The 26,989-nt window shown below is 41.7% G+C and overlaps 1 protein-coding gene across 1 annotated transcript in view; it reads left to right on the forward strand.

Annotated features, from left to right (window-relative positions):
• The window catches only part of LAMA3 (laminin subunit alpha 3), a 248,463-nt gene that overhangs the window by 37,928 nt on the left and 183,546 nt on the right, over positions 1 to 26,989 (forward strand). Inside the window, 4 exon segments of the mRNA XM_079108746.1 lie at positions 20,520 to 20,637; positions 21,298 to 21,416; positions 22,551 to 22,721; positions 25,212 to 25,303. Of these exon segments, the coding sequence (XP_078964872.1) occupies positions 20,520 to 20,637; positions 21,298 to 21,416; positions 22,551 to 22,721; positions 25,212 to 25,303 (500 nt within the window).

Raw genomic sequence — 26,989 nt, forward strand, 5'->3', positions numbered from 1 at the left:
ATCTTTCTCCTTAATTCTTGGAATCTGGCTCCTCTCCATTGATGCTACACTGTCTTAATTTGACCCTTGACATCTCTATCCATGATTAGCCCACCAATCTCCTAACTGACTTCCCAGCCTCTACTCTCAGCTCACCTTATTGTACAGGGGGATTGAGAGGAACAGAATCCACCATGGTGAAATGAAAGAGAGTAGAAATATTTGAAGTTGGCAATCTTCCAAGGGGCTATCTGTTAGTCTTCTCATGACTTTCAGGGTGAAATAAAGATGTGAGCATATCATTCTTTCTGATCAACATCTTTTTTAGTGGGTTTTCTTTACTTTTGGAATACAGTCCAAGTTTCTTCGCATGGCATGAGCTCCTCCAGAGTCCAGCGGTTTGCAAACCTCTTCTTTAGATGCCACCTTCCCTTGAAAACCCTATGCCACTTTAGTAGAGACCTAACTGCAATTCCCTACGTATCTGATGCTGGTTTTTCCCTCTGGGTATTATTCTGGTGTACACAGCCCCCTGCCCCCAGCTGCCTGCTGCCCTCCAAGCTGTTTCTCTTTCCTCTGAGGCACCTGATATACTGGGGTGTAAAGGTCACGTACATTGTAAGTTCCTTAAGGCCAAAGACTGTGTGTGCAATATTCTTTTTAAATCCAGAAGGATGAAAAGTTTTGGAATTGCAGTATTTCCTCAAACACATTGAATTAAATGGAAAGATGAATCCCAACTGTTCTTTCCATATTATCCATTTGATGTTATGTCTTGCTAGGATCACAAACAACTCTGCTTTATTTTAAAGATCCCTAACATTTACATTTGTTGATGTTCATATAACTAACACCACGAATATAACAGCCATAACAGAAGACGAATTAAATATGTTTCCTTCCAAAACACTCAGCAGGCTGCCCGCGGACAGCATGCATCCAAGCAACCAAAGTAAGAATAAAAACTGGATTAGGAAGGAGCAACGCTAGGAAATGAAACATTTTCCTTCTGGAATTTTCTCCCACTCTCTACACAGAGAAGTTAGTATGATGAAGTGATCAGTGGTAGTCACCATGACCTACTTGGTGACCCTTACCAGGTAACTCTAGGTTACATACAATTAGGACTCTGGCATTTGGCTACCTTCCAGGATTTAGACCACTGTAAAATTGACAGAGGGATGTTTTCATCATGAAAAGTGACAGCCAGGGTTTGGCATCCCATGGAAAAGTGCAGCCTGCCGTCCAGAGGGAGGCATCAGCAGCTGCAGTTCGCCGTCTGCTGAATCAGCTCACATCTTACAGTTCTCTCACGTAGCTCGATGGCAGACACGCAGATGGGGTTCATTTCTTGAGAACTCCCGGGATTATGGCCCATGCTGATAAGAGAAAAATAAACATAAATTGAGTTTTTGGTGTCATTTAGAAAAGGCTAATAATCCTATTTCCACATAGCTGAGAAGTCTGGAGCAAGATGGCATGCTGGGGAGAAACGGGAGTTATATTGGATGGGGAGTTGACAAGGGAAGGTTACCATCTTCTTGAGAAGGACCCAGACTACTGCACCAACCTTTAGGTATATGGAATTGGTTAGGGGAGGAGGGAGACTGAGGCACAGAGCTGGGGCAGGCTGTGGTCAGGGTGTCCTGGGGTCTAGTGGTGGTCTTGGTAGGTGGGGAAGACTCATGGCCTACAGCTACCTGCTCCTCTGGGCATATGTGAATGTTCTTTGAGCACTATAAAGCAGAAGACAAGCAAGAAATATTATTATCATCCCTCCCAAGAATGATCTTTGACCCTCTTCTCCTCCTTCCTGGGCTTCCACTGAGCTTAAGCTCCTTTATATCTTTAAAGTGAGTGAAGTATGTATAAACACATTCACACTACAGTTCTGGGAACTCAGTACTGATGTTACATCTTCCTAAATACTTGCATTCTAAAAGATTACTAGCTATCTTTGACATGAACTACTATTTCTGGAAATTTCTCCTAAAGAAATACGAAGTGCTCAAGTGTTTGATGCAGAGTGTGCTTCAGAACATTCTTCATAATGGCTCAACATGGGAAACTATCTCATGTCCCGTGAAAGGGATTTGGTACAGATGGTGGATTAATAGGTGACTTTCAAAGATGGTATTGATGTTAAAGAGTGGTCTTCATTGACACAATGTATGTCCATGTAAGATTGTGAAGAAAAAAAATCAGAATACATGTAAGTATAAGTATATATAGTATGATATGATCCCATGTTGTAGTTAAAAAAAAAAAAATACCGTGCATGTAAGCAAAGAGTCAGGAAAGAAAGTCTTTAAAATTATAAAAGCACTTGTCTCCAGATGACAGAATTATCAGTAATTTTTCCTTTCTTCTGTAAATTTCATTTAGATGGTTGGCTTTGGATTATTACCCAGGTGGCTCCACCACTCTCTAGCTAGGCGACATTGGACCCTTTAGCTAATATCTTTGTCTGAAATATGGGCATGAATCTAGTTCCAACCTTGTAGAGTCTTTTAGAGCAATTAGTGAAATAACAAGAAAAGCTCTTGGAATAGTGCCTCGCACCTTGTGAGAACACCCTGCTACCAGCTGCAATGAGCAGACATTGTTTGTACAGTTAGGAAAACAATAAAACTATCTCCCTTTTGAGAAAAGGGAAGAGTTCAATAGCAAGTGGACACAGGGAATTCTGGTAGGGAGTGAGGTACAATCCTCCTTGGAGCTTTCCTGCTGCTCTCCATTCCCCAATATGTGCTTTTGACTATGATGTCTCAGAATGGAGCTGGCCTGCACGAGATCTTTAAGTGCCAACAGAATCAGAAATATAGCCCATAAATGGAAACTGAGTTTTTTAAAAAAAGAGCATATTTTATTCCTTAGCAAATCTTGAAAACTATTTTATATTTCTTCCCTTGTGAAACTTTTGTGATTTCAAGCACATTTTGGCTTTAAATCATGGCAGTTTTCCTATTACTATTAATGGCAAGCATATATAAAGAAAAACTGAATTCTGTGAATTCTTCATGATGGTTCTAATGAAAGCTGGAGTTAAATATGATGTCTCGGGGGAATCGCTAGGCCCGGTGTCTTCTCTGCCTGCTGTCTTCCAGGGCGCCAGCCCCATCCCCCACAGAATTGCTGCTCCCTAGTATACTGATGACCTGGAGCCTTCCTGGCCACTATCTGTCCTCACTCTTCTTGCCGATGCTTCTTCTGTGATTTTCTTCTCTTTTGTGTTTTCACTTTCTGTTCTCCCATTACACCACCTTTTCTAAGTACAGCCCATCATCTCTCTCTTGGGGTCACTGCCAGCTTGGGGAGGGGTGCAAAGCTGTGTCCCTGGCAGAGCAGTGGAGCTGAGCCATAGAGGTGCAGGTCAGGGCTCCAGTGGGCACAGGCTCCCTGCCTAGACACTACGGCTGCACCCACGATCCCTGCACAGAGACCTCATGGCACAGGCAGTGTGGCGTCCCATCTCCCCCATAGAGGGGCTAGGTTTCCTTCCCCTTCCCTGGCAGCCTCAGCCGCTCCTCCTCACAGGGTTCCCTTGGACCGTGCGGCCTGCAGATAAGGGTGCTTCCTGTTTCTGTCTGTCTCTAACTCAAGAGCAAGCTCCTGAGCTGTTTGCATTCCTCTCTACTCTCAAACCGGTAATGCAAACGTTTCATGGTTTAGGAATTTCAGGTTCATCACGCCGGGCGTGACATACTCTGTTCCGTATGTTTTAAGCACTCTGAACGATGAGATTGTGTGTTTACCTTCCTTGTTCCTTAACATCGCACAACTGGAATGGAACATTTAGTTCTTTCCCCTGCCTCTCACAATCCCCCTACTCCACAGGCTCTCACGGTTCCTGTTGCTACCTGCTATGGCCACAGTGTGTTGGGATTCCCCAGAGAGATGGATGGAGAGGCCAAGTGGGACCCAGAAGCCCCTGGGTCTGATGATTCAGACCCAGGGGCCACAGGCAGCCCCTGTCTGACTGGTGTCTCTAGCAAAGGGTCTGAGGTGGGCAGAGCGGCTGGGACAGTTAGGATGGCGGTGAGAGGGTAGAGCCCAAGCCAGCCAAGGTGAGGTGAGGTGTACCGGGACAGAGTTCAGCCTCCTTGAGGTGAAGGAAGGCATTCAAAGAGATTGCTGAGGGCAGCTGTTTGGTAAATTCCTGTGCTTCAGGGGAGGGCATGAGCCCAAACTGCTGGAACTGGCTGTTTCTCAGCTTAGGTTCTGGGTAGGGTGGGCCTGGAGGTGCCTGGTACGGTTGTCCCTTAGAATCAGCAGGAGATTGTTTCCAGGATCCCTGTGGATACCTGAATCCATGGATGCTCAAGTCCCTCATATAAAATAGCATGGTATTTGTGCCTAAACAAAGCACATCTTTCCCTATATTATAAATCCTCTCTAGATGACTTACGATACCTAATACAATGTAAGTGTTACATAAATAGTTGCTGTATTTTATTGTTTAGGGAATAATGACAAGAAAGTCTTTACATGTTCAGTACAGTGTTATTTTTTCAAGTATTTTTGACCCCTGGTTGGTTGACTCTGCAGATGCAGAACCCATGGGGATGGAGGGCAAATCTATTTAGAACAGGTAAGTCCTTCCTGGGCTGCCTGGCTTGCACTTGTTAGTAGGTTGCTATGGTGCTTACACAAACCCTGTGATTAAACTTCTTGTATTACTCTCTAAGCCAGGAACCCAGTCAGCCCTGAACACTCTATTTTGTCCCCTTATTTGACTCATTTCTTCCAGTCCATGTGTTGCTGCTTCTCAATCCCCCAAGGTTACACAAACCACCACCCAACCCAAGGTAGCCTTCACATCTCCTTCCTGAAACCATGCTCATCTTCAGCCTGGGTGGCTCTGTCCTTCTCTGTTCAAAGTGGACTTTTAATCAGTGCATTGTCATCCACTGTGAGCTTGTTAGAAATATAGAATTTTGGGTCCCAACCTAGACCTATTGGATCAGAACCTGCATTTTAAGTCCCTGGGTGGACCATATACACATTGAGATTTGAGAAGTGCTGTTGTAGACCAATGATTTTCAAACTATCTGTAACAAAAGAAATCATCTGTAATTAACACAGCCTGATACCTTTGCAAAATACAATAAAAATGCATCTTAGAAAAATGAACAATCAAGGACAGCCTCATAAAAATAAGACTCAACAGACATAAACTCACAATTTTATCAATTATCATAAAGTTTTCTAAATGTTTACTCTCAATTTCTGCCCTTTTATCATTGGAATGAGTAACCAACAGTTCCTGGATTGGCACTGGTCCATGGACCACACTTTGAGTAGCTGCTCCAGGGGGTGTACTGTAACTTTTCTTCAAAGCCACTGATGCCCACGTGTCCCATTCAGAAAAGTCAATCTGTCTTTTCTGTCACTTCAAGTCTCTCCTCTGGCTCAGATTTGGTTAAGCAATTCAAGATGTGTTTGTTAATTATTTAAAACTTTTTAAGTAGTCCCAAGATCCCCGTGACCCAAATAGTCTCCCCTCTCCAGCCACTCTTTGCCTGTCTCTGCTCAGTGTCCAAGGCAACTGGTTTGAAGCATCAATAGTCCCCCTATCCTCTCTGGCAGGGTTGGGCCCAAGGAGGATAGCACAGGTGCTAAGGATGGAGAGCTAGATTGGGGCATCTGTTCCCCTAGCTCCCTCTGCTGGACATGGTTGCAGCCACCTTCTACAGAAGGTTTGGCTCCAGCTCTGTCCTGGTTCCAGCATCCACTATGCCTCCTTGCCTTTCAGGTCTGGGGTGGGAAAGGTCCTCGGTTCTTCTGATTCTGATTCTGAGAAGGCTCCCTGCCCACTCCTTTGGAAACCATTGCTTTATTAAATATTCCTCAGTCACTTCATTCTAGTAGGTTCTCTGTCTTCCACTGGGACTCTGTAGGACATCCAGCATTCTCATGGGCAAAGGATATTCTTCTACTGGTTGAAATTTGGCAAAACTCCGCAGTTGTCATCTCTGAAAGAATGAAAGGAAAATATTGAGGCAATGAACAAACACAAGTTTTTAAAAAGTGCATCCAACATGGGTGTGTGTGAACACCTGTGCATGGTGTGCGTATTTCATCTTTACCTGTTATTTTTCTTTTACTGCTTCTTTTGGTTTGTTTTTGATTTTTGATAATTTCATATTGTTGTTTCCTTTATATCCTTATACATTGCCCTAAGTCCTTCCCCACCCTTTTGTCTCCCTCAGGTAAAATGGGAAGTAGAAAATACAAGTAGTATATGGACAAAAATCATACATATAATTGCTGTTTTCATTTTAGTCATAGATTCTGTTTTGGCTTAGAACAAACTGTCAAGACATATCTTACCTTACTTTATGATTATCCCAAGCCTGGAATTTTGGGTATTCAAATAGAAATACTTATTTGGTAGTGTTGAAGATTCCTGAGTCATTTTGAGAAGTATGGTACATGTTTTCTATGGAAAACACTATCAAGCTCTTTATCTACTGACTGTGACTTGTTTTTCATTTTGCTTCTTTAAGTGATTTGTCACAAAGCTTCAACATTGAGCAGAATGACTGAGCAGAAAAGGCTGTCCCAAGAGTGTACCTGGATTTAAGTTTTTGTTTACAATCTATAATGGACCAAAATCCTGCTTTTACTCAGCCGTTTCCTTTTTAAACTGATTTGATTTTTTTTTCCCCAGAGCAAATACATCCTTTAATTATAAGACCTCATAAGCTATTGTACTATTTCATTCCCAGACATTTTCTTTAGCTCCTTAACATTTCCAGTGACAGTGGTATAATTACTTGTGTTGATAGCTGAGCGGGGTTGTGTCTAAATATATAAAGATACATCCCAAGCATTTGTACCGTGACTCATACTATCTTGAGGCTTTCTTTTAAAAGACCCCTTCCCACCCACATTGTACCTCTTCCTAGCTATTCATCTTCCTTTTGTTAAGAATTGTTTGCCTACCATATTTGAGGCCCTGGGTTTGATTCCCCAGCAACACAATAAAAAAAAGTTATCACTTTGGAGGACAAATGGGCTTAGTAAAGCATGTTCTACACTAAAATATCTTTTTAAAAATATATTTTTATCTTTATTTGATGCCTAGTAACTACTTACTACTTTATTTGATGCCTAGTAACTAATATTTTATGGGCTACAGTGGAACATTTCAAAACATGTAAAATTTCTTGCTCAATGGAATTATCCCTTCCCAGATAGATTTGGACAAATAGAGTCTATGTTGGCTGCCTAAAGATACTTATTTTCTCCACAAAATGGTCTGTAGTTGTGGAATGGGGAATACATACACTCCACTGACGGAAAACTAGGGCTAGCTTTTTATTTTACATTATTTATTTGTTTATCTATACTGTGGTTGAACCCAGGGGAGCATAACCACTGAGGTACATCCCCAGTCCTTTATTTTATTTTATTTTATTTTTTAAATTATTATTATTATTTATTTTGAGACAGAGTCTCACTAAGTTGCTTAGGGCCTTGCTAAGTTGCTGAGGCTGGCTTTGAACTTGTGATACTCCTGCCTCAGCTTCCAGAGTCATTGGGATTACAAGCATGTGCCGCCATGCCTGGCAGGGCCAGCTCTTTATAAAGATGGTTTGGCAGCTGCTGGCATGGCACAATTTCAAGATGTGGAGTAGGTTTCCTAGAAACCCCTTTAGCTAGGGATAAAGTAATTAAAAGGCTAAGTCTTCAGAAGAGGAAATCCATTGTCTTAAAATTTGCTGGAGACCAGGATTCCGTAGGACAAACAGCAGTACTGGAAATGTGGTCTCTAATGGCCAAATGATATGTGTTATGGGCTGGACCAGTGCTTCTCAAACTTTAACATGCCTCTCAATCATCTATTAGATGATTGAAGGTTGCAGTGTGCCCATATGTTCTGCATTTCTAAGAGATTCCCCTGAGGTTGCTGGTCCATGGACCACACTGAGTGGCCAGGAGCTGGAAGAAGGGCTCATTAGGAGGTGAAGAGCTGAGGCAGCTGAGGCAAAGGCTGAGGCCAGCAACAGGTTGGGCAGTGGAGAAGAGGGGAGAACTTCGTGCAAGAAGACGTGGTCCAGAAAGAGGAGAGAACAGAGGACAGTAGGATTGCTGGGAAGGCTAGAAAACACGTAAGCATTAGTACCCAGAACATAGAATCCTTAACAAATGCTAGTTTCCCTCTTCCTCTTTCATCTCCTTCTTACTTTCATTTTAATAATTGAGTTCACGAAGCCTTTTTTCAGGCGCTACCATTTCTCCTTTCACCTGCCACCATTTCTCCTTTTCACCTGCCACTGCAGCCACCTGTGCAGGATCCTGGCTTTTGACCTTGTACTTCCTCAAGCTCAGGAATCCAAGCAGACAGAGTTCCAGTTTTGGTCATTAACCTGTAACTCAGGGAGCAAAGCAGAGGATTCCTGAATTTCTAGCTTAGTGAACAGCACTTGGCTTCTAGAATTTCACATTCTTCTTGGGGAGTGAGATGCATGAATAAAAATTAGGGTCTACCCTGGTGAGTATAACCACTATGGAGAGAGCTGCTAACTGTGCTTGGGATGCCTTGGGAAGATTCACAAGAGACTTTTTGTTTATCTTTCAAAGTCAAATAGGAGTTTGTTGAATTAAAACTAGGTCCTATCTACAGACCCATCATCTCAGGTTAATCTGAGATTATGAGGTTTTTCTGGGATGCAGGATTTTTAGTGCTAAACCTAAGATAGGCTCAGGCAAGCCAGAGTGGTTGGTCATTCCTATTAGTCTGGCCTGATCTAGATTTCTTGGTCATGAGAACCAATCATTGGTGCTTCCTGAAGACCTGAGTTGGAATTTATTTCCAGAACTATAGCTTGGGAATCTGCGTTTTAACATCTTAGCACTTTGCAGGTGCTTCTACTCCACATTTTAGTTTGAGAGCACGGCAGTATCATTTTCTCCAAGCTTAGATGCTGGTCAGGGATTGATCACATCTCTCAGTCACAGCCACCCTCAGGACCAGCTCGGGGAGTGTGGGAGGAAAAAGGAAAACCTCAACACCTCTGAAACCTGAGCTTCTGCCATTGATTTCCAATTTAGCAGGGACTGCGAGTCCACACTGGTCTGCAGGGGGTCCTCTAACAGTGTGTCTGTGCTTCCAGCTCCGCAGGATTCCAATTCTGCTTCCAGTCTCAAGGCGTTCTGAACATCACCAAATCTTTGATGCCATGGAGTCTGCTTTGGTACCCAGTACCTCACAGTCCCTTTCCTCTGTCTTAGTGATGTTCCGGACAGTAGAGCCTCCATCCATTTGTGTCCTTAAGTGAGGAGACACAGAGAAAGTACCACTCTAAATATATATTTGGCATTGATGAGCTACACACACATTCACTATTTTAAGTCATTGAGATTTTGGCATTGGTGGTTCCACAACCAGCCTGCCATGGTAGACACAGGCTGGTTCTAACCAAGTGTGACCACTAACCCCCCTTAAAGTGCTTAGTTGCAGAGCAAAAGGCAGACACACAGAACTTCTCTTATTGATTCTCTGGAATAAAGCAGAAAAATAAGTAAATATTTCTTTTTAGAATTTACTGAACAGAAAATGAGATTCCAACTAAACTACAGAGAAGAGATAACCCCATGTGGCCATCCTTGGACCCTGTACACCTGCACCAGAAGTTTCAAGAAGCTACCAGTTCTTAGCTTGGCTGATGAAAAGCTCTTGCCTTTCCAAACAGAATGCTAAAGAGTAAATCAGGGAAGGATTACAAGGGCAGAGATATGAGGCAGGACCTGAGAATCTGGGCCACCAGCAGGAGCAGAATCGAATTGAACAAATGGGCATTTTAAAGCAAGAAAGTTTCCCCAACTTTTGGGTTAATTTATTCCCTGGGTAAGCACCTGGATTGCAACTTGAGTGGAAGCCATCCTCTCTCTTTACAAGTCAAATAGCTAAGATGCCTAACTTCACTTAGCCAGGAGGAATGAGTAAAAAGAGAAAAATCTCAATTACGGAATGCCTAAACCACAAGAAGAAACTGATTCCTCCCAGGGTGGAGTTTCTTTCGCATTTATAAGACTTGCTCCAGTCATGCCACCTTCCCTCCTCCCTGCACAACAAGGCGCTCCTGTGGCTGGCTCCAGACCATGAAGATGCTAATGGAGATCTTTGGATGGTTCCCTGGGATTTTTGCCAAGTCACTTGTTCAGAACATGTGATGATTTATATTTTGTAATAACTAAAGTCTGATTTTCCATTTGGTGTCGTATCATTATATCTCCTTAGGAAGAGTTGTTAGAGAATGTTTCAGATTTGGGTGCCTGTTGGAAGAGGTGAGCAACTAATCTTACTTCTTAGCACATCACAGTCCCCACTGAGCTCCTTCTTGTCGCTGGCTCTTTGCGGTACCAAATCCGCGGATATTTGTCACCGCCTGCAGCAACAACTTGTGCAGGTATTTATCGGTGGCGGACTGGAAACTGAGCTACTTCTATTTCTGTGCTGCTTCCTTCCTTGCTTGCTTATTTATAGAGGATAGAGGAAATGAGGCTTACTTGCTTTGAGAGGAGAGAGAGAGGCTTTGCTTAAGAGAGAGAGACTACACTTTCAGAGATCCTGCATCCTGTGAACTAAGGGTGCGTCTACCTAAGGTGCTTTAGTGATGCGTCCCGCGTACTGCCATCTGCCTATCTGTGATCTGCAACCTAAAGGTGTGTTCTCAATTCTCTGCTCTGTGATCTGTCTTCTGCCGCTGCCCCTACTCGCTGCTTTTATCTGCTTACCGCTTCTTTCTGCTTCCTTTCTGCTAATGGCTTCTCTGTGCTTCTTTCTGCTAGCTGCTGCTTTCCGCTTCTTTCTACTAGCTGCTGCTCCGCTGTTGCTTCGCCTTCCGCCTAGGGCCCGCTTCTATCACCTCCAGGAGGCGGAGGGTAGGGCCACGCCTCTTACGCAAAGATTAGGCCAGAAGCTAGATGTCCGAGCAGGCACGATTAGGAGTGCTCGGGAACACATGCGCATGCATTGTGTTCGTGGACGATAAATCACCTGAGTGTGCTTATGTCAATTAACCTCCTCGCTGCCAACAGCCTCTGGCTGACTGCCAGGCGCCATCCTGGTGCCATCTACATGGCACAGCCCCCAACACCTTCTGACTTTGTTTTTGCGTTTCTCCTTCATCTGAGACCCCTGCTCCAATACCCTTCCCCATTGTGAGCTAATGTCCTTGCTCCTCCTGAAACACACTTGTTCTTGGGGGGAGCTCTCACCCCCATGGAGGGGCACTTCCTGGGTGCTTGGTTCTGTGCTGAGTGTTCTGCAGGAATCCACTCTCGCTCCTCACACTGGCCCTCTGTGGTGCACGTTCCTTGAGGTTTCCTTCTGTGTGGAGGGGGCTCCACCTGGGTGGCAGCTCTGTTTCTTCTGGATAGTGAGCATGAAATCCAGAACTGTGTGTCACAGCTCTGTCCTGAAGAGCAAACCCGGTCAGACAGAGTTCTCTGCTTCATCCTGTCCCAGCCACACTGGGTATCTAATGGGTGTCCACCATCAGTAGCCACAACCTGTGTCCACTGATATTAGCCTCACTAGAAATAAAGGAGACATTTTGCCCTTATCTGCCCTCTTCCTTTGTCTTATTTCTTAACTGGTTAATAACCAGACAGGGAAGAGAAATGCATTTCAATGGACCCTTTCACAAACTGCAATATTAAGTACTATTATCACTTCTTTATAGAGACAAGGGTACTAAGGTCCAAAGAGATCAAGCAGATCTCACAACTTAATCTCTTAAAAAATCACACACTTTGAAATTGAAGCCAGACATTCTGGCTCCTGAGTCTACACTCACCCATTATGACACACAGCCGATGAAATTTGAAGTGTTGTTTTATGCATGTTTTTTCATTTATATAAATGTGCAGTCACATCTAGTTAGATATGTGTGTGTTCTGCACTTCATGTTATGGAAGCTCCATCCATATTTTTGTGTGCTCCTCTATTTCCTTGCTTCTTACCCCTTCAGTGTCAGTATTTATGGGGTCCTTAGTGAGATGTTCTTTGACATTGGAAGCATTTTCACATTTGAATATTATCTTAGTTAATATAACATTGCCTTGGAGGAAATCATATACAGGTATAACTGGTGGGTACCAAAAGTTACATCAGATATTTACAACATACATTGATTTTTTTTCTAAGAAAAAATGTTAGAAATAAGAATTCCCTCCTCAAAAGCTCATGTAGTTCCTAGTGTAGCTATAATAGCTCTAATATTCCACATTTGCAAGATAGGATGGTATAAACCAATGCTGACTTTTAGGGGGCCATCCTCTCCTGTCTGGGCCTGGGGAGCGATGGGTCCAAGGAAAGCAAACAGGAGCAGGCCCTTGCATCGGGGCGGAAGGTGATAGAACTTTGGGATTCCACCCACACTAACACCAGACTGTCCTTTCCAGAATTCCTAGCCATTCATCAACAACTTTCTTAAGATCAAACTTCATGCCCAGAGAAGCAGGGGGCTGGATTGTTTTTAGTGGAATGGTTCTTGCTGCCATGGAGAATGGTTTTCCCCCTCAGACTCCTCCTCCACCAGTGGGCAGGGTGGGGATATGCTGCTCCCATGCCCATTGCTGTGCTTGGAGATGATCATCCCAGGGCTGCTGGCTCCAGTTTCCCTGATTTCCCTGATTCACCTATACTTTCTGTGGTAGGTCTGTCTGGCCACCCTGCCCACTTCCCTGGCTCCTGTTCTATATCATGTCTCTTTTAGGGCAGGCCTCATTCCGTAGTGCCTAACTGAAATCCCAGAGCTGGATTTCAGGCACCTGAGGCTCAAGAGAGTTCAACTGAACTCAGCTAAGGTCACCTGCCTCCTAATGATGCTGGGCATAGACCCAGGGCTCCTGATGTCCATCAGGTGTGGAGTCTATGTGGGCTTCACTCTCTTGCCTGGCCACCTTCCTGCAGCCCATCCAGCTGTGTCCCTTCACACCCTGAGCCTCCTCCTTTCCGGCAGGGTCACCCTGTCCCACATGTTTGTTGTATCATGAAGAGTGCCTGTGTGTGGGGCATGTCTTTGCAGGATCTAGAACAGTTGGATGGGAGAATGTGGAGCCCAGGGGGAGTTCTAATGTTCAGAGTTCAGATGGGAAGCGCCATCCTTAGAGGTTTGGCCACCTACCAGCATTGCTCTCATCCAGTGTGGGCCCTGGACTGGCCTGGCCTACAGCTACGTGGAGCCAAAGCACTCCTGCTGAGTTTATGAGTGGGCAGGATAATCCAGCACACATCTTGGATTCACAAGACTGTGTGCACTCAAGACATAAATCCTTTTTACTCTTGCAAGCAGAGTTTGAAAGGAGTAGTACGGTGCCCCATGAGACATGGAACCAGACAGCTAACGAGAGGGATAGAGAAGCTGAGGCTTGACAGTGAAATGGGAGTTAGCAGGCTCCAGGGGGCTGGGGTCAGGCTGCAGTTAGGGCCATTTTGAGTTGAGGGGGAAGTGAGACACCTCCAAGAGGGCTATCTCTTAGATGGCCAGAAATATGGCCCTGAAGTTAATGTGAGAAGTTTGGGCTAGAGAGAAATAAATAGTGTGGAGGATGAGGGAACTGAACTCTGAGTGAGTTGGAGGAGGCGAGGGATGAGTCAAGGGAGAGAAGGGGACTGTGCCAGCACCCAGCAACCCGAAGAAGTGTGACTGTGATGAGAGGGGAGTGTGGAGCTAGAAGAGGGCATAGACGGAAGGTCAGGGCTTCTCTGGGAAGACAGAGACATTTAAAAGCTGGTGAGATGGACCTAGCAGAAGGCAAGGGTGTGTGGAGGGAGGAGGACTTGGCTTTGGACAGAGGGTTCCTCCCTCCAGAAGGAGAAGGGGATGTGCAGATACTAATGTAGTCATGGATTTGGGAAAGTGGTTTTGATTTCACCAGTGAAAGAGGAAAAGTAGTTTTTAAAAGTGGAAGGAGTGAGGCAGTGGGTGGGGATTTGGGGAGCACAGAGAATCAGCCTCAGAAGCAAAGGAAGTCACACAATCAGTCAGAACCAGACATCTGAAGGCCAATTTCCCTTCTTTCATAGATTTGTAAGAAAATTCTTAAGACTACACATCAGTTCAATGAGGGACTCAAATGTCATATCTCATTTTCTTATAAATTAGTAACAAAGCATAAATGAGGAAAAAAGTAAGTTTTATAAGGAGAACCAGGCCACAGATGCACAAATTCCCTGACAGTTGAGAGTAGCAATAGAAGTTAGGATAAAATACAAATGTTAATTGTGAAATAGAGTTCTGAGTTCTTGGGCTCCAGGGAAATTCAGCTGCTTCGTACTCACCACCAAGTCTACTTGTACATTACTGGTTTTGGATAAGATGCTCTTGAGTAACAGCTTGGTCTTAAGTTCAATACCTTCAGTCTATTTAGGGGATATGATTATGTTTTATGTCATTAACCACCCCCCATTTAAAAACTTAGCAGTATAAAAGCTGTATGTCTAGATGCAGATATTTCCTCACATTTTTTTTTCTTAAAATCTTTCATTAATATATTTTCCAAGTTACCGTGTTGGCCCAAATCTTCAGGTTAAGCTTTGGTTTAGGAATTTTACTTCTCAGTCTTTTGTAATTTTTTTTAATTTAAAAATAAATTATTCCAATTGACACATAAAATTGTACACTTTTATGGGATACCATGTGATTTTTTTTTTTCTTTTTTGGTACTGGGGATTGAACCCAGGGATGCTTAACCACTGAGCCACATCCCCAGCCCTTTTTATATTTTATTTGGAGACAGGGTCTTGCTGAGTTGCTTAGGGCCTTGCTAAGATGCTGAGGCTGGCTTTGAACTCCTGCTCCTCCTGTCTCAGCCCCTCAAACCGCTGGGATTACAGGCATGCGCCACCATGACCAACTCCATGTGACGTTTTGTGTAATGTTCAAATTTGGGTAAATATATTTATTGCCTCTATTTTTCTTTTTCTTTTTTCTTTTTGGTGGTGAAAACACTCAAAATCCTTTGTTCTAGCTCTTTGAAATATACAGTACGTAATTGTTATCCATAGTCGCCCTAGTGTGCAAGAGCATGCCAGAATTTATTCTTATAAATTATCTAACTATAACTTAATTCCCTTTGGGTTACTTATTTTTTAACAGGAAGTAAGAGACTCTTAATTTTTCTCTCACTTGGTTCCAGTGTCTACCCTAATCTTCGTCTCCTGTTGACTTGAATCTTGACCACGTAGAAAGAGCCTGAGGTTATTTAAATTCTAGGTGGTGGGATGAAGGTTAGAAATCGCCCCACAGTAGGAAGAGGACTGCTGAGAAAAGGTTTTTGACACAAGACCCAGGAAACCTGGGGTGGTCAGAACTTGTCAGCAATGCAGTAGCCTTCCACTCAGAAGGAGATGCTAGGGTGAGAGGTGACTGCGGGACCTCTGGAGCCTGAAAGTTTCTGAAGAGCTTCTGGAATGATCCAGGTTTCCTCTCCCAAGGGAGCATGTGCTTCTGGGAGCCAGTAAGAGTTGCTGAGGGTCCTCCTTAGACCCAAACCACGAATACGTTCTGATAAGTGGGGGATTGGGCTTTCCAGCCCAGTGCAATGACAGACTTGGAAGGAATCTGAGCCATGGGCAGTGGTTCCTTTGGACCAGGCTGGTCACCCTGTTCAGGCCAGCTGAGTTGTATTTTCACTACTGGCTTTGGTAGTGTGATGAGGTTTGTACCTTCATTTGTAAAAATCTTTCAAACCAGGTTACAAATAATGGAATTTAGTTTAACTCTATCTGCATCTTGCCTTCTTTAAAAAAAATCCTTTTTTGACAAGTTTTTCAAATGATCACCAATCATGAAATAAATTTAATTGACTTTTTTTCGTAATTTGTTATTTGTATCTTGTGCATGGAAAGTGGGAACGTTTCTCATTTAGTTAATAAAAGAACATGCTTCAAAATGTCTCCCCACAGTCACAGTGTACTCATCTCTCAGCCTGTGACTGCTGATGTAACACAGTGAGAAGGCAGCACTACCCAGGTTGTGATCTGGCCAGGAACGCTTCACCCAGTTCTCATCATGAGAAAGTGGTCCATTTGAGACTGTGGAACATTCTGTGATTCTGTGATAGATTCTGAGAACAGTCAGACTGCAGAACAAACTAGGGAACATTCTGGACTCTTCAAAATGTCATTATTGGGAAGGACAAAATCCATGGGAGCAGCGCTGTATTAAAGGAGACAAAAGAAACCTGACAACTACATGCCATATAGAATCCCTGTTTGGCTCCTGGATGGGGATTAGGGGGATCAGGAAAAGTTGAATAGCCGCAGTGTGTGTTAAATAAGATTTTTGTACACATAGTGTTACCAGCAGTCAAGTCAGGAACCTGCCTGGATCCTGGATGACTGGACTCAATTGTCCACCTGCATAAGAAATAGTAAACTATGTAAAAAGAAAAAAATGAATTTTTGGTTCAATTGGGGAGAATCAGCTAGATGGTTCTATAGAAGTGATTGCAATTCATAGAAACAAAAGACAGGAGATACACATGTGTAGATATAGCTAACTGTGCTAGCCAGAGAACATGTCCATTTCAGCTTCTTTCTTACCTGGAAGGGTCAGGGTGTAGTTTCTCAGTTTCCATTCACAACATAAGGAAGCTGAGAATGCAGGAGAGCAGTTGTTAGGAAGTTGTTTTTAATTTTAAAGGGGCTCTATTTTAATAGTTATATTTCTTAGGCATGAAATTGTTTATGTGGGAGAAATGTATATATATTTGGGAAATACTTAAGGGCAAAGTGTTGTGATGTTTGTAACTTGCTTTCAAAAAATAAAAAAAAAGTGTGTGTGTTTATGTGTTTATACACACATGTAGGTTAACAAACATGGCAAAATGTTCTTTGCACTTTCCTATAGATTTACAAGCTACTTAAAATAAAAAATTGGCCTAACTAGAAAATGCTGCTTTACTGATCAATATGCTGATTAAATTAGAAGCTATTGACAGATTGGTTTCACTTTCATTATAAACTTAGATTTGGCAGGGGGCAGGTGTGTGATGTGTAGCGAGATAAGAAGCTTATTTTGGATATAAATTTAAATTCATTCACGTAGGCTTTTATCCCGTTGTTCATTTCCTTTCAATTCAAGGTGCATTCAGCACCTATCCTGAGAATACAGAACGAGTAAGGCAAAAAGATGTCACAGTTTTGCTGATGAAAACCAATACATGCCACAGGGCATGACAGGTGCTTTTTAAGAAGGAGAATATAAAATTTTCAGGAAATAGATTTTCCTCTTTTATTTTTCAGGTGGGGTCTCATTATGTTGCCCCAGCTGATCTTGAACTCCTGGGCTCAGGTGTACCTCCTGCCTCAGCCTCCTGAGTAGCTGGAACTATAGGCATGTACCACTGTGCCTGGCCTAGTATTGTTCCTTATTCATTTAAGTATCTTTTGTGATTATTTTGTTATTATTTATCGGCAACTACATCAACTCTCAGTGGCTAAGTGATGTGCTTGCCCTCACTCAGCCAGTAGGTGGCAGGGCAGGGATTCCCTCCTATGGGAGTTGATTCTACTACCTCAGGCACCAGGGCAGAATTTTTGGGGGTTCATCTCCATTTCTGTGTTTGGCAACTGGTATCTGCCTCTTGGAGCTAGTTGCAATTACACAGCTTTAATTTTCTCATTCATTCATACCATTTATTGAATACCTATTACATGCAATCCAAGAAGACCCTGGAATGACAGGAGCTCACAAGCTCCTGTAATTTTAGAGGATTTAGAACATAGACTAGGTAAAGAAATAAAGATCAGATGGCACTGTCTTCTTACATACTCACCTGGAAGTTTTCTGAAGTCAAAGTCACAGTCTATCTTTTATGGTTATGAATCTGCTTATTACAACATCATTTAAAAAACTACTTTGAATTTCTACCTAAAAAAATCATCAACAAAACTAAAGCCATTTTTTGTTTGTTAGAAAAGCACATGCAAAGAGATTTGCAATTCAGTCCTTCTCAGATATTTGCCCTCTTATCTTTAACCCCTGAACGTTATTTCTTTGAAAATGTACATCTTTGCTTTTCTATCTATAGCAACTCCACAGCCTGGTGCTTTCTAGTTTCATGAAGAGCCCTCCTTTATATAGGTAAGTCTCAAGCATCATTCATGTGTGCTTTGAAGTATTCTCAGTGGCCAAAGACTAAAAACATAAGTACCCGATAGTAAGAAAGGCTTTTAACAGAAAAAGCCATTAAGAAGCCATCTAAGCAGGATGAATAGTTGGATTCTTGCCTGTTGGTTTAACTTGCCTGAACCAGGTGGTGAGCACTGTGATCTCTCTTCCGAGATCATTCACTCTGCCTCACAGCAACATTTTTAAAAAAATGTTTTTATTGGTGCATTATAGTTATATATAATAGTGGGTTCATTTTGATGCAATCATACTGCATAGAATATAATTTACTCTGTTTTGGTCCCCAGTACTTCCTTTTTCCCTTCCTTTCTCCCTCCCTCTGCTGCCCTTCCTCTCTCTACTGGTCTTCCTTCTATTTGTTTATTTTTTAAATTGGCACTTTATAGGTATACATGAAGGTGGAATTCACTGTGGTATATTCATATATGTACATAGGATTGTTTGGTCATCCACAGTTCCTCACTTTTTCTGTCCCTCCTCCCTCCCTACCAATCACCTTCTTCTACTCCATTGATCTTTTTATTTTCATGGTGCACTCCCTTTTCCTTATTTTGCTTTAGCTTCTACATAAGAGAGAAAACATTCGACCCTTGATTTTGAGTGTTTTATTTCACTTAGCATGATGTTCTCTAGTTCCATCTATTTGCCAGAAATATACCATAATTTAATTCTTCATCATTGAGTAAAACTCCATACATATGTATGTATATGCATGTGTGTGTGTGTATGTATGTGTATATATAATATATATTTCATTTTCTTTATTCATCCGTCTGTTGATGGGCACCTGGACTGGTTCTGTAACTTGGCTCTTAAGAATTGTGCTGCTATAAAATTGATGTGGCTACATGTTCTTTTGGATAAATACTAAGGAGTAGGATAACTGAGTCATATGGTGGTTCCATTCCCATAGAGGAATCACCATACTGCTTTCCAGAGTTGTTGTACAAATTTGCAGTCCCACATACAATGCATGAGTGTACCTTTCTTCCCACATCCTACCCGGCATTTATTATTATTTGTACTCTTGATGTCTACCATTCTAACTGGAGTGAGATAAGATCTCAATGTAGGTTTGATTTGTATTTCACTGATTTCTAGGGATGTTGAACATTTTTTCATATATTTGTGGTCTTTTTTATTTCTTCTTTTGAGATGTGTCTGTTTAGTTCTTTGGCCCATTGACTTTTTTTGTTTGTTTTGTTTTGTTTTTTGGGTATTAATTTTTTTGAGTTCTTCATATATGCTGGTTATTTATCCCCTGTAGGAGGAGTAGTTGGCAAAGATTTTCTCACATTCTGTAGGCTGTCTCTGTATGCTCTTAATTGTTCCCATTGTTGTTTGGAAGCTTTTAAATTTGATGCTGCCCTGCTTATTGATTATTGCTTTTATTTCTTGAGCTTTAGGGGTCTTGTTAAGGAAGTTGGTACCTGTGCCAATATGTGGAGTATTGACCCTATGTTTCTTCTAGCAGTTACAAAGTTTCTTTTCTAATTCCTAGATCTTTGATTCACTTTAAGTAGAGTTCTGTGCAGGGCAAGATATAAGGATCTAGTTTTATTCTTCTACTTATGGATATCCAATTTTCCCAATATCATTTATTAAAAATGATTAAAAATTTTTCTCTAACATATGTTTTTGGCACCTCTGTCTAGTATCAGGTGACTGTGTCTATGTGGGTTTGTCTCTCACAGCAACATTTTGAATATGCAAGTCTCAGAGGGGATTTGTTGTTGAACCAGAACACTGGGCAAGAACCCACTACAAGTTACACAGCAATGGTGGTAGTAAATAAAACATACTGAGTGATAACAGTTTTTATAAGGAGAAAATTAATAAAGGGAAGAGCAATCAGGAAAAGAGGAGACCAGTGGATATGATCCTGGGGAGAAGGGGCTACCACCACACCTAATAGCTGTGGTCTCAATTCTGCAGCTGTGATCTCTCCAACACCTGGACCAGGGATTATAACACTCCTACCAGATGTTCTAGCCCTGGAACAGTTTAACACAGGATTGCGATTGCTCGCTAGCAGACTTCTCTGATATTTAGACTTGAGGTATAGATTTGATAGGCTTTTAAGATGCTGTGTACGTTGGTTGAATTTCAAGGGTTAACCAATAACCAATAATGGTTAAAGTGTAACAGAGGAGGTGATCCATGTGCATATTTGAGAAAGATGATGATTTTGGTTTTGAACATGATGAGTTTGAGAAGTTGTACCCAGGTAGAGATGTCCACTTGGCAGTTAGAAAAGAAGATCTGCATCTTGGGACTGGGGTGATGGCTGGATATGTTGCTTTAGGAATCAGCATCCTATAGAAATGGTTGAAGCTGTGGACAGATGAGGAGACTTTAATAACGATATCTCTTTTGCTTTGTTAGCTCTTCCACGTGGCCTATGTTTTAATCAAATTTGCAAATTCTCCTCGTCCTGATCTTTGGGTCTTGGAAAGATCTGTAGACTTTGGAAGCACCTACTCACCATGGCAGTATTTTGCTCGTAAGTAATGAGTGGCTTTAATTTTTTGGAACTAATTCAGACTATGGATTTAATTAGAAAATTAGTCTTTCAGCATGGCTGGGTTGAGAATGGTCAGTTTTAACCACCTAACTTACCCTCAGAATATCCTCATATCTCCAGCATGTGTGTATTAATTCTAAGAATTCCACATGCACAGCGGAGTTTGTAACTCCTTTTATGACAATAGTTCTTGTCACTTACTACTGGGCCATAGCAGTCATTTTCTCTTTATACAGAATTAGCAACTAAGTTCCATCTTTATGGATCTTGCATAGTGTATTACTTACTTTATCTTCAAGAATGTCAGTGTCTCTGGGACCTTCTAACAAATTGAAGTGGGGCAGGAATTTTCCTTACAAGAGCATTGGGTTTTCCATGAAGTCTCCTTAGAGGACAAACTTGCCTCATGAGGAGTTAGTACCACATCTCCAGATGTTGCTCCCAAATGTCAAGTGCTCTGAATGTCTTCATAGTTTCTTTCATGAATTAAAAACTTCATTTTAAGCTTTTACCTAAAAGTCTAAGTCTTCTCTATTCTTTCTCTTTTCATATATTTTCTTAAGGAAACAAAACTTCTTAAGTGACTTACCAAAAATTGGTAATAATTTATTTTATAATATTAAAATATTTCCTTCTTAGATTCTAAAGGAGACTGTTTGGAACAATTTGGGCAGGAGGCAAATAAGATTATCACCCGGGATGATGATGTACTCTGTATTACTGAATTTTCCCGCATCGTACCTTTGGAAAATGGTGAGGTAAGTAGATTTGGGAGTCTGTGAGAGGTAAGACTCAGAAATGAACATGAGGATATCAAATATTTCATAATTGTGAAAATTATACTTTCAAATAGATCTAATATAGATCAAGATGGAAACCAGTACTTCAGACTTGGTGATAAAGGAATCACATCAAGGACTCCTGGAATGAGTTGGGTTGGAAATTCTGTTTGGGGTCTTCAATTCTCCTAGGAAGTAGGGATTGAGAATCAAGGCCCACAGGTCTTGAGCTTCTCTTTCTGGTAATATATTTAGAAAGTGGGTCACTTGTAACTGGAGTAATGACCCCTCCTACCTCATCACACATTATCCCCAGTAAGAGAGGAGATGAGGGGTAGGTGGTAGTGCTAAACCCTGAGCCCTTTTGACAGGGTGGACATCATCAGTTGGGGAATGTCCCTTTAGGGACATTTGACTGATTTGCAAAAATCAGCCTGGCCATTGTTAGAATAGGTAGGCAAACTGGTGGGGGAAATCAGAGATGTTCATGGATATGGTGAGGTCATAATGAAAATGAACTGAGCTGCAAATTAACTTTCATGAAGCATATCATTCTTTCTCTCTGGAAGTAGAGAGATCTTACTAAAGCGGCTATTTCCAGTATCTTTCACTTGGTGAGAAGTTCATTTTGAATGGTTGAGACATAAACTTCATCAGCTCAGGATTTAAAACAAAAACTAGACTTTTTACAGATTTTTTTTTGTCAGTTCTTTTCAACTTCATTTGGTATTTAGATTACTTCAACTTTTAATTCTTTGCTGCAGTTTGACAAAGTTATTTACTTAAAATTGTAGGTTTAACATTATCTCTTAAATATTTCACAGTGTTACAGTCCCAGAACTACACGGATAGAACAAAGCCTTTGAAAATGAAATGATAACATCTCTGGAGAGCCCAAGTTTCAAGGACATATTGCCAGAAGTTGGAAGGAGGAAGGGGGAGGGAGAATGCTAATAGCAATGATGTTCTTAGATATAAACAAGTTCTGAGACCACCTACACACATCTAATGGGGCCAAACAACCAAATGCTTTGGGGTGTGTTGTTTTTAGTCACTCGCTGCTAAATGTTGATGAAAGGACTTTTCTCTCCTTCATGTGTGCTGTTATTTTAGGTGGTGGTGTCCTTGATAAATGGTCGTCCAGGTGCAAAAAATTTTACTTTCTCCCACACCCTCCGGGAGTTCACCAAGGCAACAAACATCCGCTTGCGCTTTCTCCGAACCAACACCCTGCTTGGACATCTCATCTCCAAAGCACAGCGGGATCCAACTGTCACTCGAAGGGTGGGTAGTGTTTTGTAGGCGTCTACTCAGCTGCTTTTGTCTTGTTACTTTTTGTTTGTTCGTTTATGAAATTAATTGCCTTAAACACTTTTAAGTAACCTTTACCGCCAGTAATTATGTGGGCATGGGAGATATCTTGCCTGAAATACTAGATGTAATTAGGAGTTTCGTTGGTTGAAGAAAAATAGTTATATTCAACAAAGATGAAAGGTAAGAGGTTATAGTCAGTCTGGTGCTTGTCTGGGTGGGCTAACTACTGTTATAATCAATACTTCCCAAATCCCAGAGGTGTGCCAAAGCACAAGCTTGTTTTTTGCTTGTGTTATAGTCCAATGTGGTGGCATTCTCTCCCTATCTAGAGGTACAGACATCCTTTAGGACCTCAGAATCCTCCCCTGGATACCCTTGCATCAGGGCAGCAGATGAGGGAAGAGAGAGATGGAGAAGATTCACCTAACTCAGCTCCTAACCACAAAGTCCTTTCTGCACTCTCTGGTCATATAGCTCTATCTAGTTGTGAGAAGGCTGAGTAATATAATCTAACTGAAGTAGAGAAGAACATAGATATCTGTGAGGCCTGGACTGTGCCATATTGAATGTCCACCCCGAACATCTCTTGCCCTCAGCTGTCAGAATGGTACCCCTATCTCCTGGACACAGAGAGAGCCAGCAGAATCACTCTTCTCCCCCTCTCTGGTCTCCTATAGGGGTCACCCATTGGCCAAACCCAACAGGAAGCCAGAGAACAAGAGATCCAAAAGTCAAAGCCCATCAAGTTCAGCCCAGGGCAAAACTCAAGGTCCACCTGGAAGAGTGAATGTAAGATGCCCAGCACATCTTCTGAAGTTTGACATTTTATTTTGATAGTATCAAAGGATCAGAAAAAGAAAGAGAAAGGAAAAAAAAAAAGTTTTGCCACCATTTTGAAAATTTTTCAGAAAGGTCTGACATATTGGGTATACGTGGCCTACCTTCTACCTTTTCTGCTCTCTTCGATCTCTGAACCACTATGCAGATGGGGACTGTGTAGGTGGAGATTGTATTCATCCAAGGATGAATATTTTATAAAGGAGAGCTGGGATTTCTGATAAACTGCAGATGGGCTCTAGCTCACTAGTTTTTCCCCTCCATGAATTGTCTTTTACAAGACTGCAAGATTTACATGCTTATCTGTGTATATATTACTTTTCTATTAGGCTAACACGGGATTTTCCCATTAAGTAATTTTTTTATGGAGCATGCCAAGTATAGGCTCTTGACCCCCCACCCCCAATGTAAGATGCTTCTGTAATGGAGGAACACCAGCTGTCCTATCACATGGTCCTGTTTGCTACAGACTGGGTGCTTCCTCTCTTGTTGCCCTTGACACATGTGGATAGAGAAACTTCTGTGGTGGTCAGGATGGGCTCTGTCTGTTACCTTGTCATGGAAAGCTCTGGTAACCCTGACTTTATCCAATATTAACCAGAGGGGCTGCTAATGCCTTCATACTTAGTCAGATGTTGCAAGTAAACTTTGACACCTGAACAGTTTTTAATTAGGGAACTAGAACAGAACCCCAATATCAAATTAATAGGTATCCTCAAGACTACTACACTCAACCACAACAACAAAGATACAAAGACCCTCTTGTCCTTGTGAATTCAAAGACTTCCTCATTGACAGGTAATCTTCTCACTGGAAGCAAGGTTCAAAGAGAAAGATTGTTCCAAGTGCCATGCATTCCTCTCCAGTCCTGTGCTATCTCCTGCCAAGTCTGGGAAGGAAGGGAGCTGGCAGTGGGACCAACTATTGTCACTGATGGCGAGGCCTCCAACATACTGGAAAGGTGCCTTGGCAACGAGGTGGCATATTTGCTTGGCCTGGTTTAGGGACTGATGCTTAGTTGAAGCTGGTTCTGCCTGGCCTTTTTGAAGCTTGAACCCCTCACTTTGACTAGTTTGATCCTGAACTACCAAGGTTCCAGCAATTGCCAGCAACTGCTGGCCCCTGCCAGCCTCAGGGTTGTGTGTCTGATCCATCTTTGTAAATACTGTCTTTCTTCCCGAATCCTGGAATGGTAGCTTACACATGGTAGGTGCATAGTTTGGGCTACAAAATTTGGTTTTGGTAAAGAAATATGTTCAATATACAAAATCCAGATGTATCAACAAGCAAATAAATAAACATGGAACCACTTATTCTTTTCCAGTGGTCTATAGAGTATGATTCTTTTCAAAGACAATTTTCTTACATGCATTTAAAGCATTTGCTTTTTTTTAAATGGACAAATTCAGAAGTTTTAAAATAAGAATGATTGAGGGATGCATTCATTTGGTAAGACAAGTTTTATACCAATGTGGCTCCTTTTTTGTGTCAAGGTATGTTAGGAGAAGTGATATGAGAATATAGAAAAAGAGAAGCTGCATCAACATAGATACAGGATACAGCTTAGTAGGAGAATCTCATGTTTCTGTATAGTAAAACTGACCCATTCCATTTTCTGTACAGTATTATTACAGCATAAAGGATATCAGCATTGGTGGGCGGTGTGTTTGCAATGGCCATGCTGAAGTGTGCAATGCAAATAATCCTGAAAAACTGTAAGTACACAGGGCAGACTGCTTTAGCCTTGCCATGAGTGTCTAATTGTTTCACTGGATGTTTGCATCCCATTAAACATTTCTAGGTTCCTGCCCGCAACAGGAATGTTTCAGGGTCAACAGCCCTCTACTTCCTTCCACAGGCCACCACTGGGCCCATAGCAGATGTCACTAATCAATCTCAGCACTCTCTGGATGGTATGGGGTGCAGCCACTAAATCCCCAAACCCAAGAAGATACCCTAAGCAGCCTCTAATCATCTCTCTGCCACCCTACAGGAATTTGATTTTACATTTATTTGGTTTTCAGTTTCTTCCATGTAGAACATTTTCTACCTCAAGATGAAGTAGACCCAGAAGGCAAGAGCACACACTGGGCCTGGCTTATTATGAACATACTCTCCATTCACAAAATCTTGTAGGACTGCCATTAAGCAGGTGAAAATTCAGTCAAATGGATTTCAGGCCCGTTTAAATTCTGCCAAGGAGTTTAATGATGAAAATCTGGTTCTAAATCAGCTCCTTTCTAAATGTGTTTAAATCATGCTTCCTTCTAGTTCAAATTATATTTCAAGGACTTAAAAGAATTATGGAGAGAAATAAAAATTCCTTTAATATAAATGTTTTCTTTTGAGGGGGAATGAGGGAAGTTGTCAAAAGTACTCATACCAAAAGTATTTCACAAGGGCTGATGCCAAGAGTAACCTGAAGCAATAATGAATTTTGAGTATTATTTGAAAGACATTGTTCAAATATCCTAAATACATGAATTATGCCCAATGTTTGACAACAGTGGTCACAGAAATCCAATAGTAATTGGAGTCCTCTAGAATGAGGGTTCTAGATATACCACAAGGAGCTCTATTATTATTTTCATGGAATTTATCTTAGAACTTTCTCTTCTTCCTCTTCAGAAACAATTGCCAAACAAATTTTCTTTCCTGTCTTTTCCCACATAAACTGATTTTTTTCTCAGAGGACAATTTTTTTTTTTTTTTTTTTGTCATTGTTGCTCTTTTATGCCACTTCTTTAATTTGGCAGTGTAGTTGGATGATAGTCAACAGTCTGTTTATAATATGCAATCTGTTTTCAGCCTTAAAAGGGCAGGTCCACTATGGACCATCATAAACAGAGGTGATCCTGAATGCAAATCACAAGATTTAAGCTTCCTTTCATGGCTTACGTGGTACAGCTGGGCAAGCCACTAAAAATTGATTAAAGTTGAAAAGAGAAGTAAGACTTGTTTGTCATCCTGGAGTTATACATTTTCAAATTCTTTATAATATTTTTAAAATTATGCATTGCAAAATTTACTATTCTAAACCACCTTTAAGTGTACAGTTCAGTAGGGTTGAGTACATTCACAGTGTTTTACAGTCAATCTCCACAACTCATTTCATCTTGCAAAACTGAAACTCTGTGTCCATTCAACTACCCATTTACCCTCCTGCCAGGCTCTGGAACCACTGCTCCACTTTGGGTCTTATGAAGTTGACTGTGTCAGGTAGCTCAAGGAAGTGGGATCATCTAGCGTTGTCTGTTGTGACTGGCTTAGTTCACTTCACATAGTGTTTTCAAGTTCATCCATCTTGAGCATATGTCAAAATTTCCTTCTCTTTTAAGACTGAAATAATACCTGTTTATATGTATTGGCCACATTTTGCTTATTTGTTCACCCATAAATGG

This window comes from Sciurus vulgaris, assembly GCF_902686455.1.
Source record: "Sciurus vulgaris genome assembly, chromosome: 13".
NCBI classification, from domain to species: domain Eukaryota; kingdom Metazoa; phylum Chordata; class Mammalia; order Rodentia; family Sciuridae; genus Sciurus; species Sciurus vulgaris.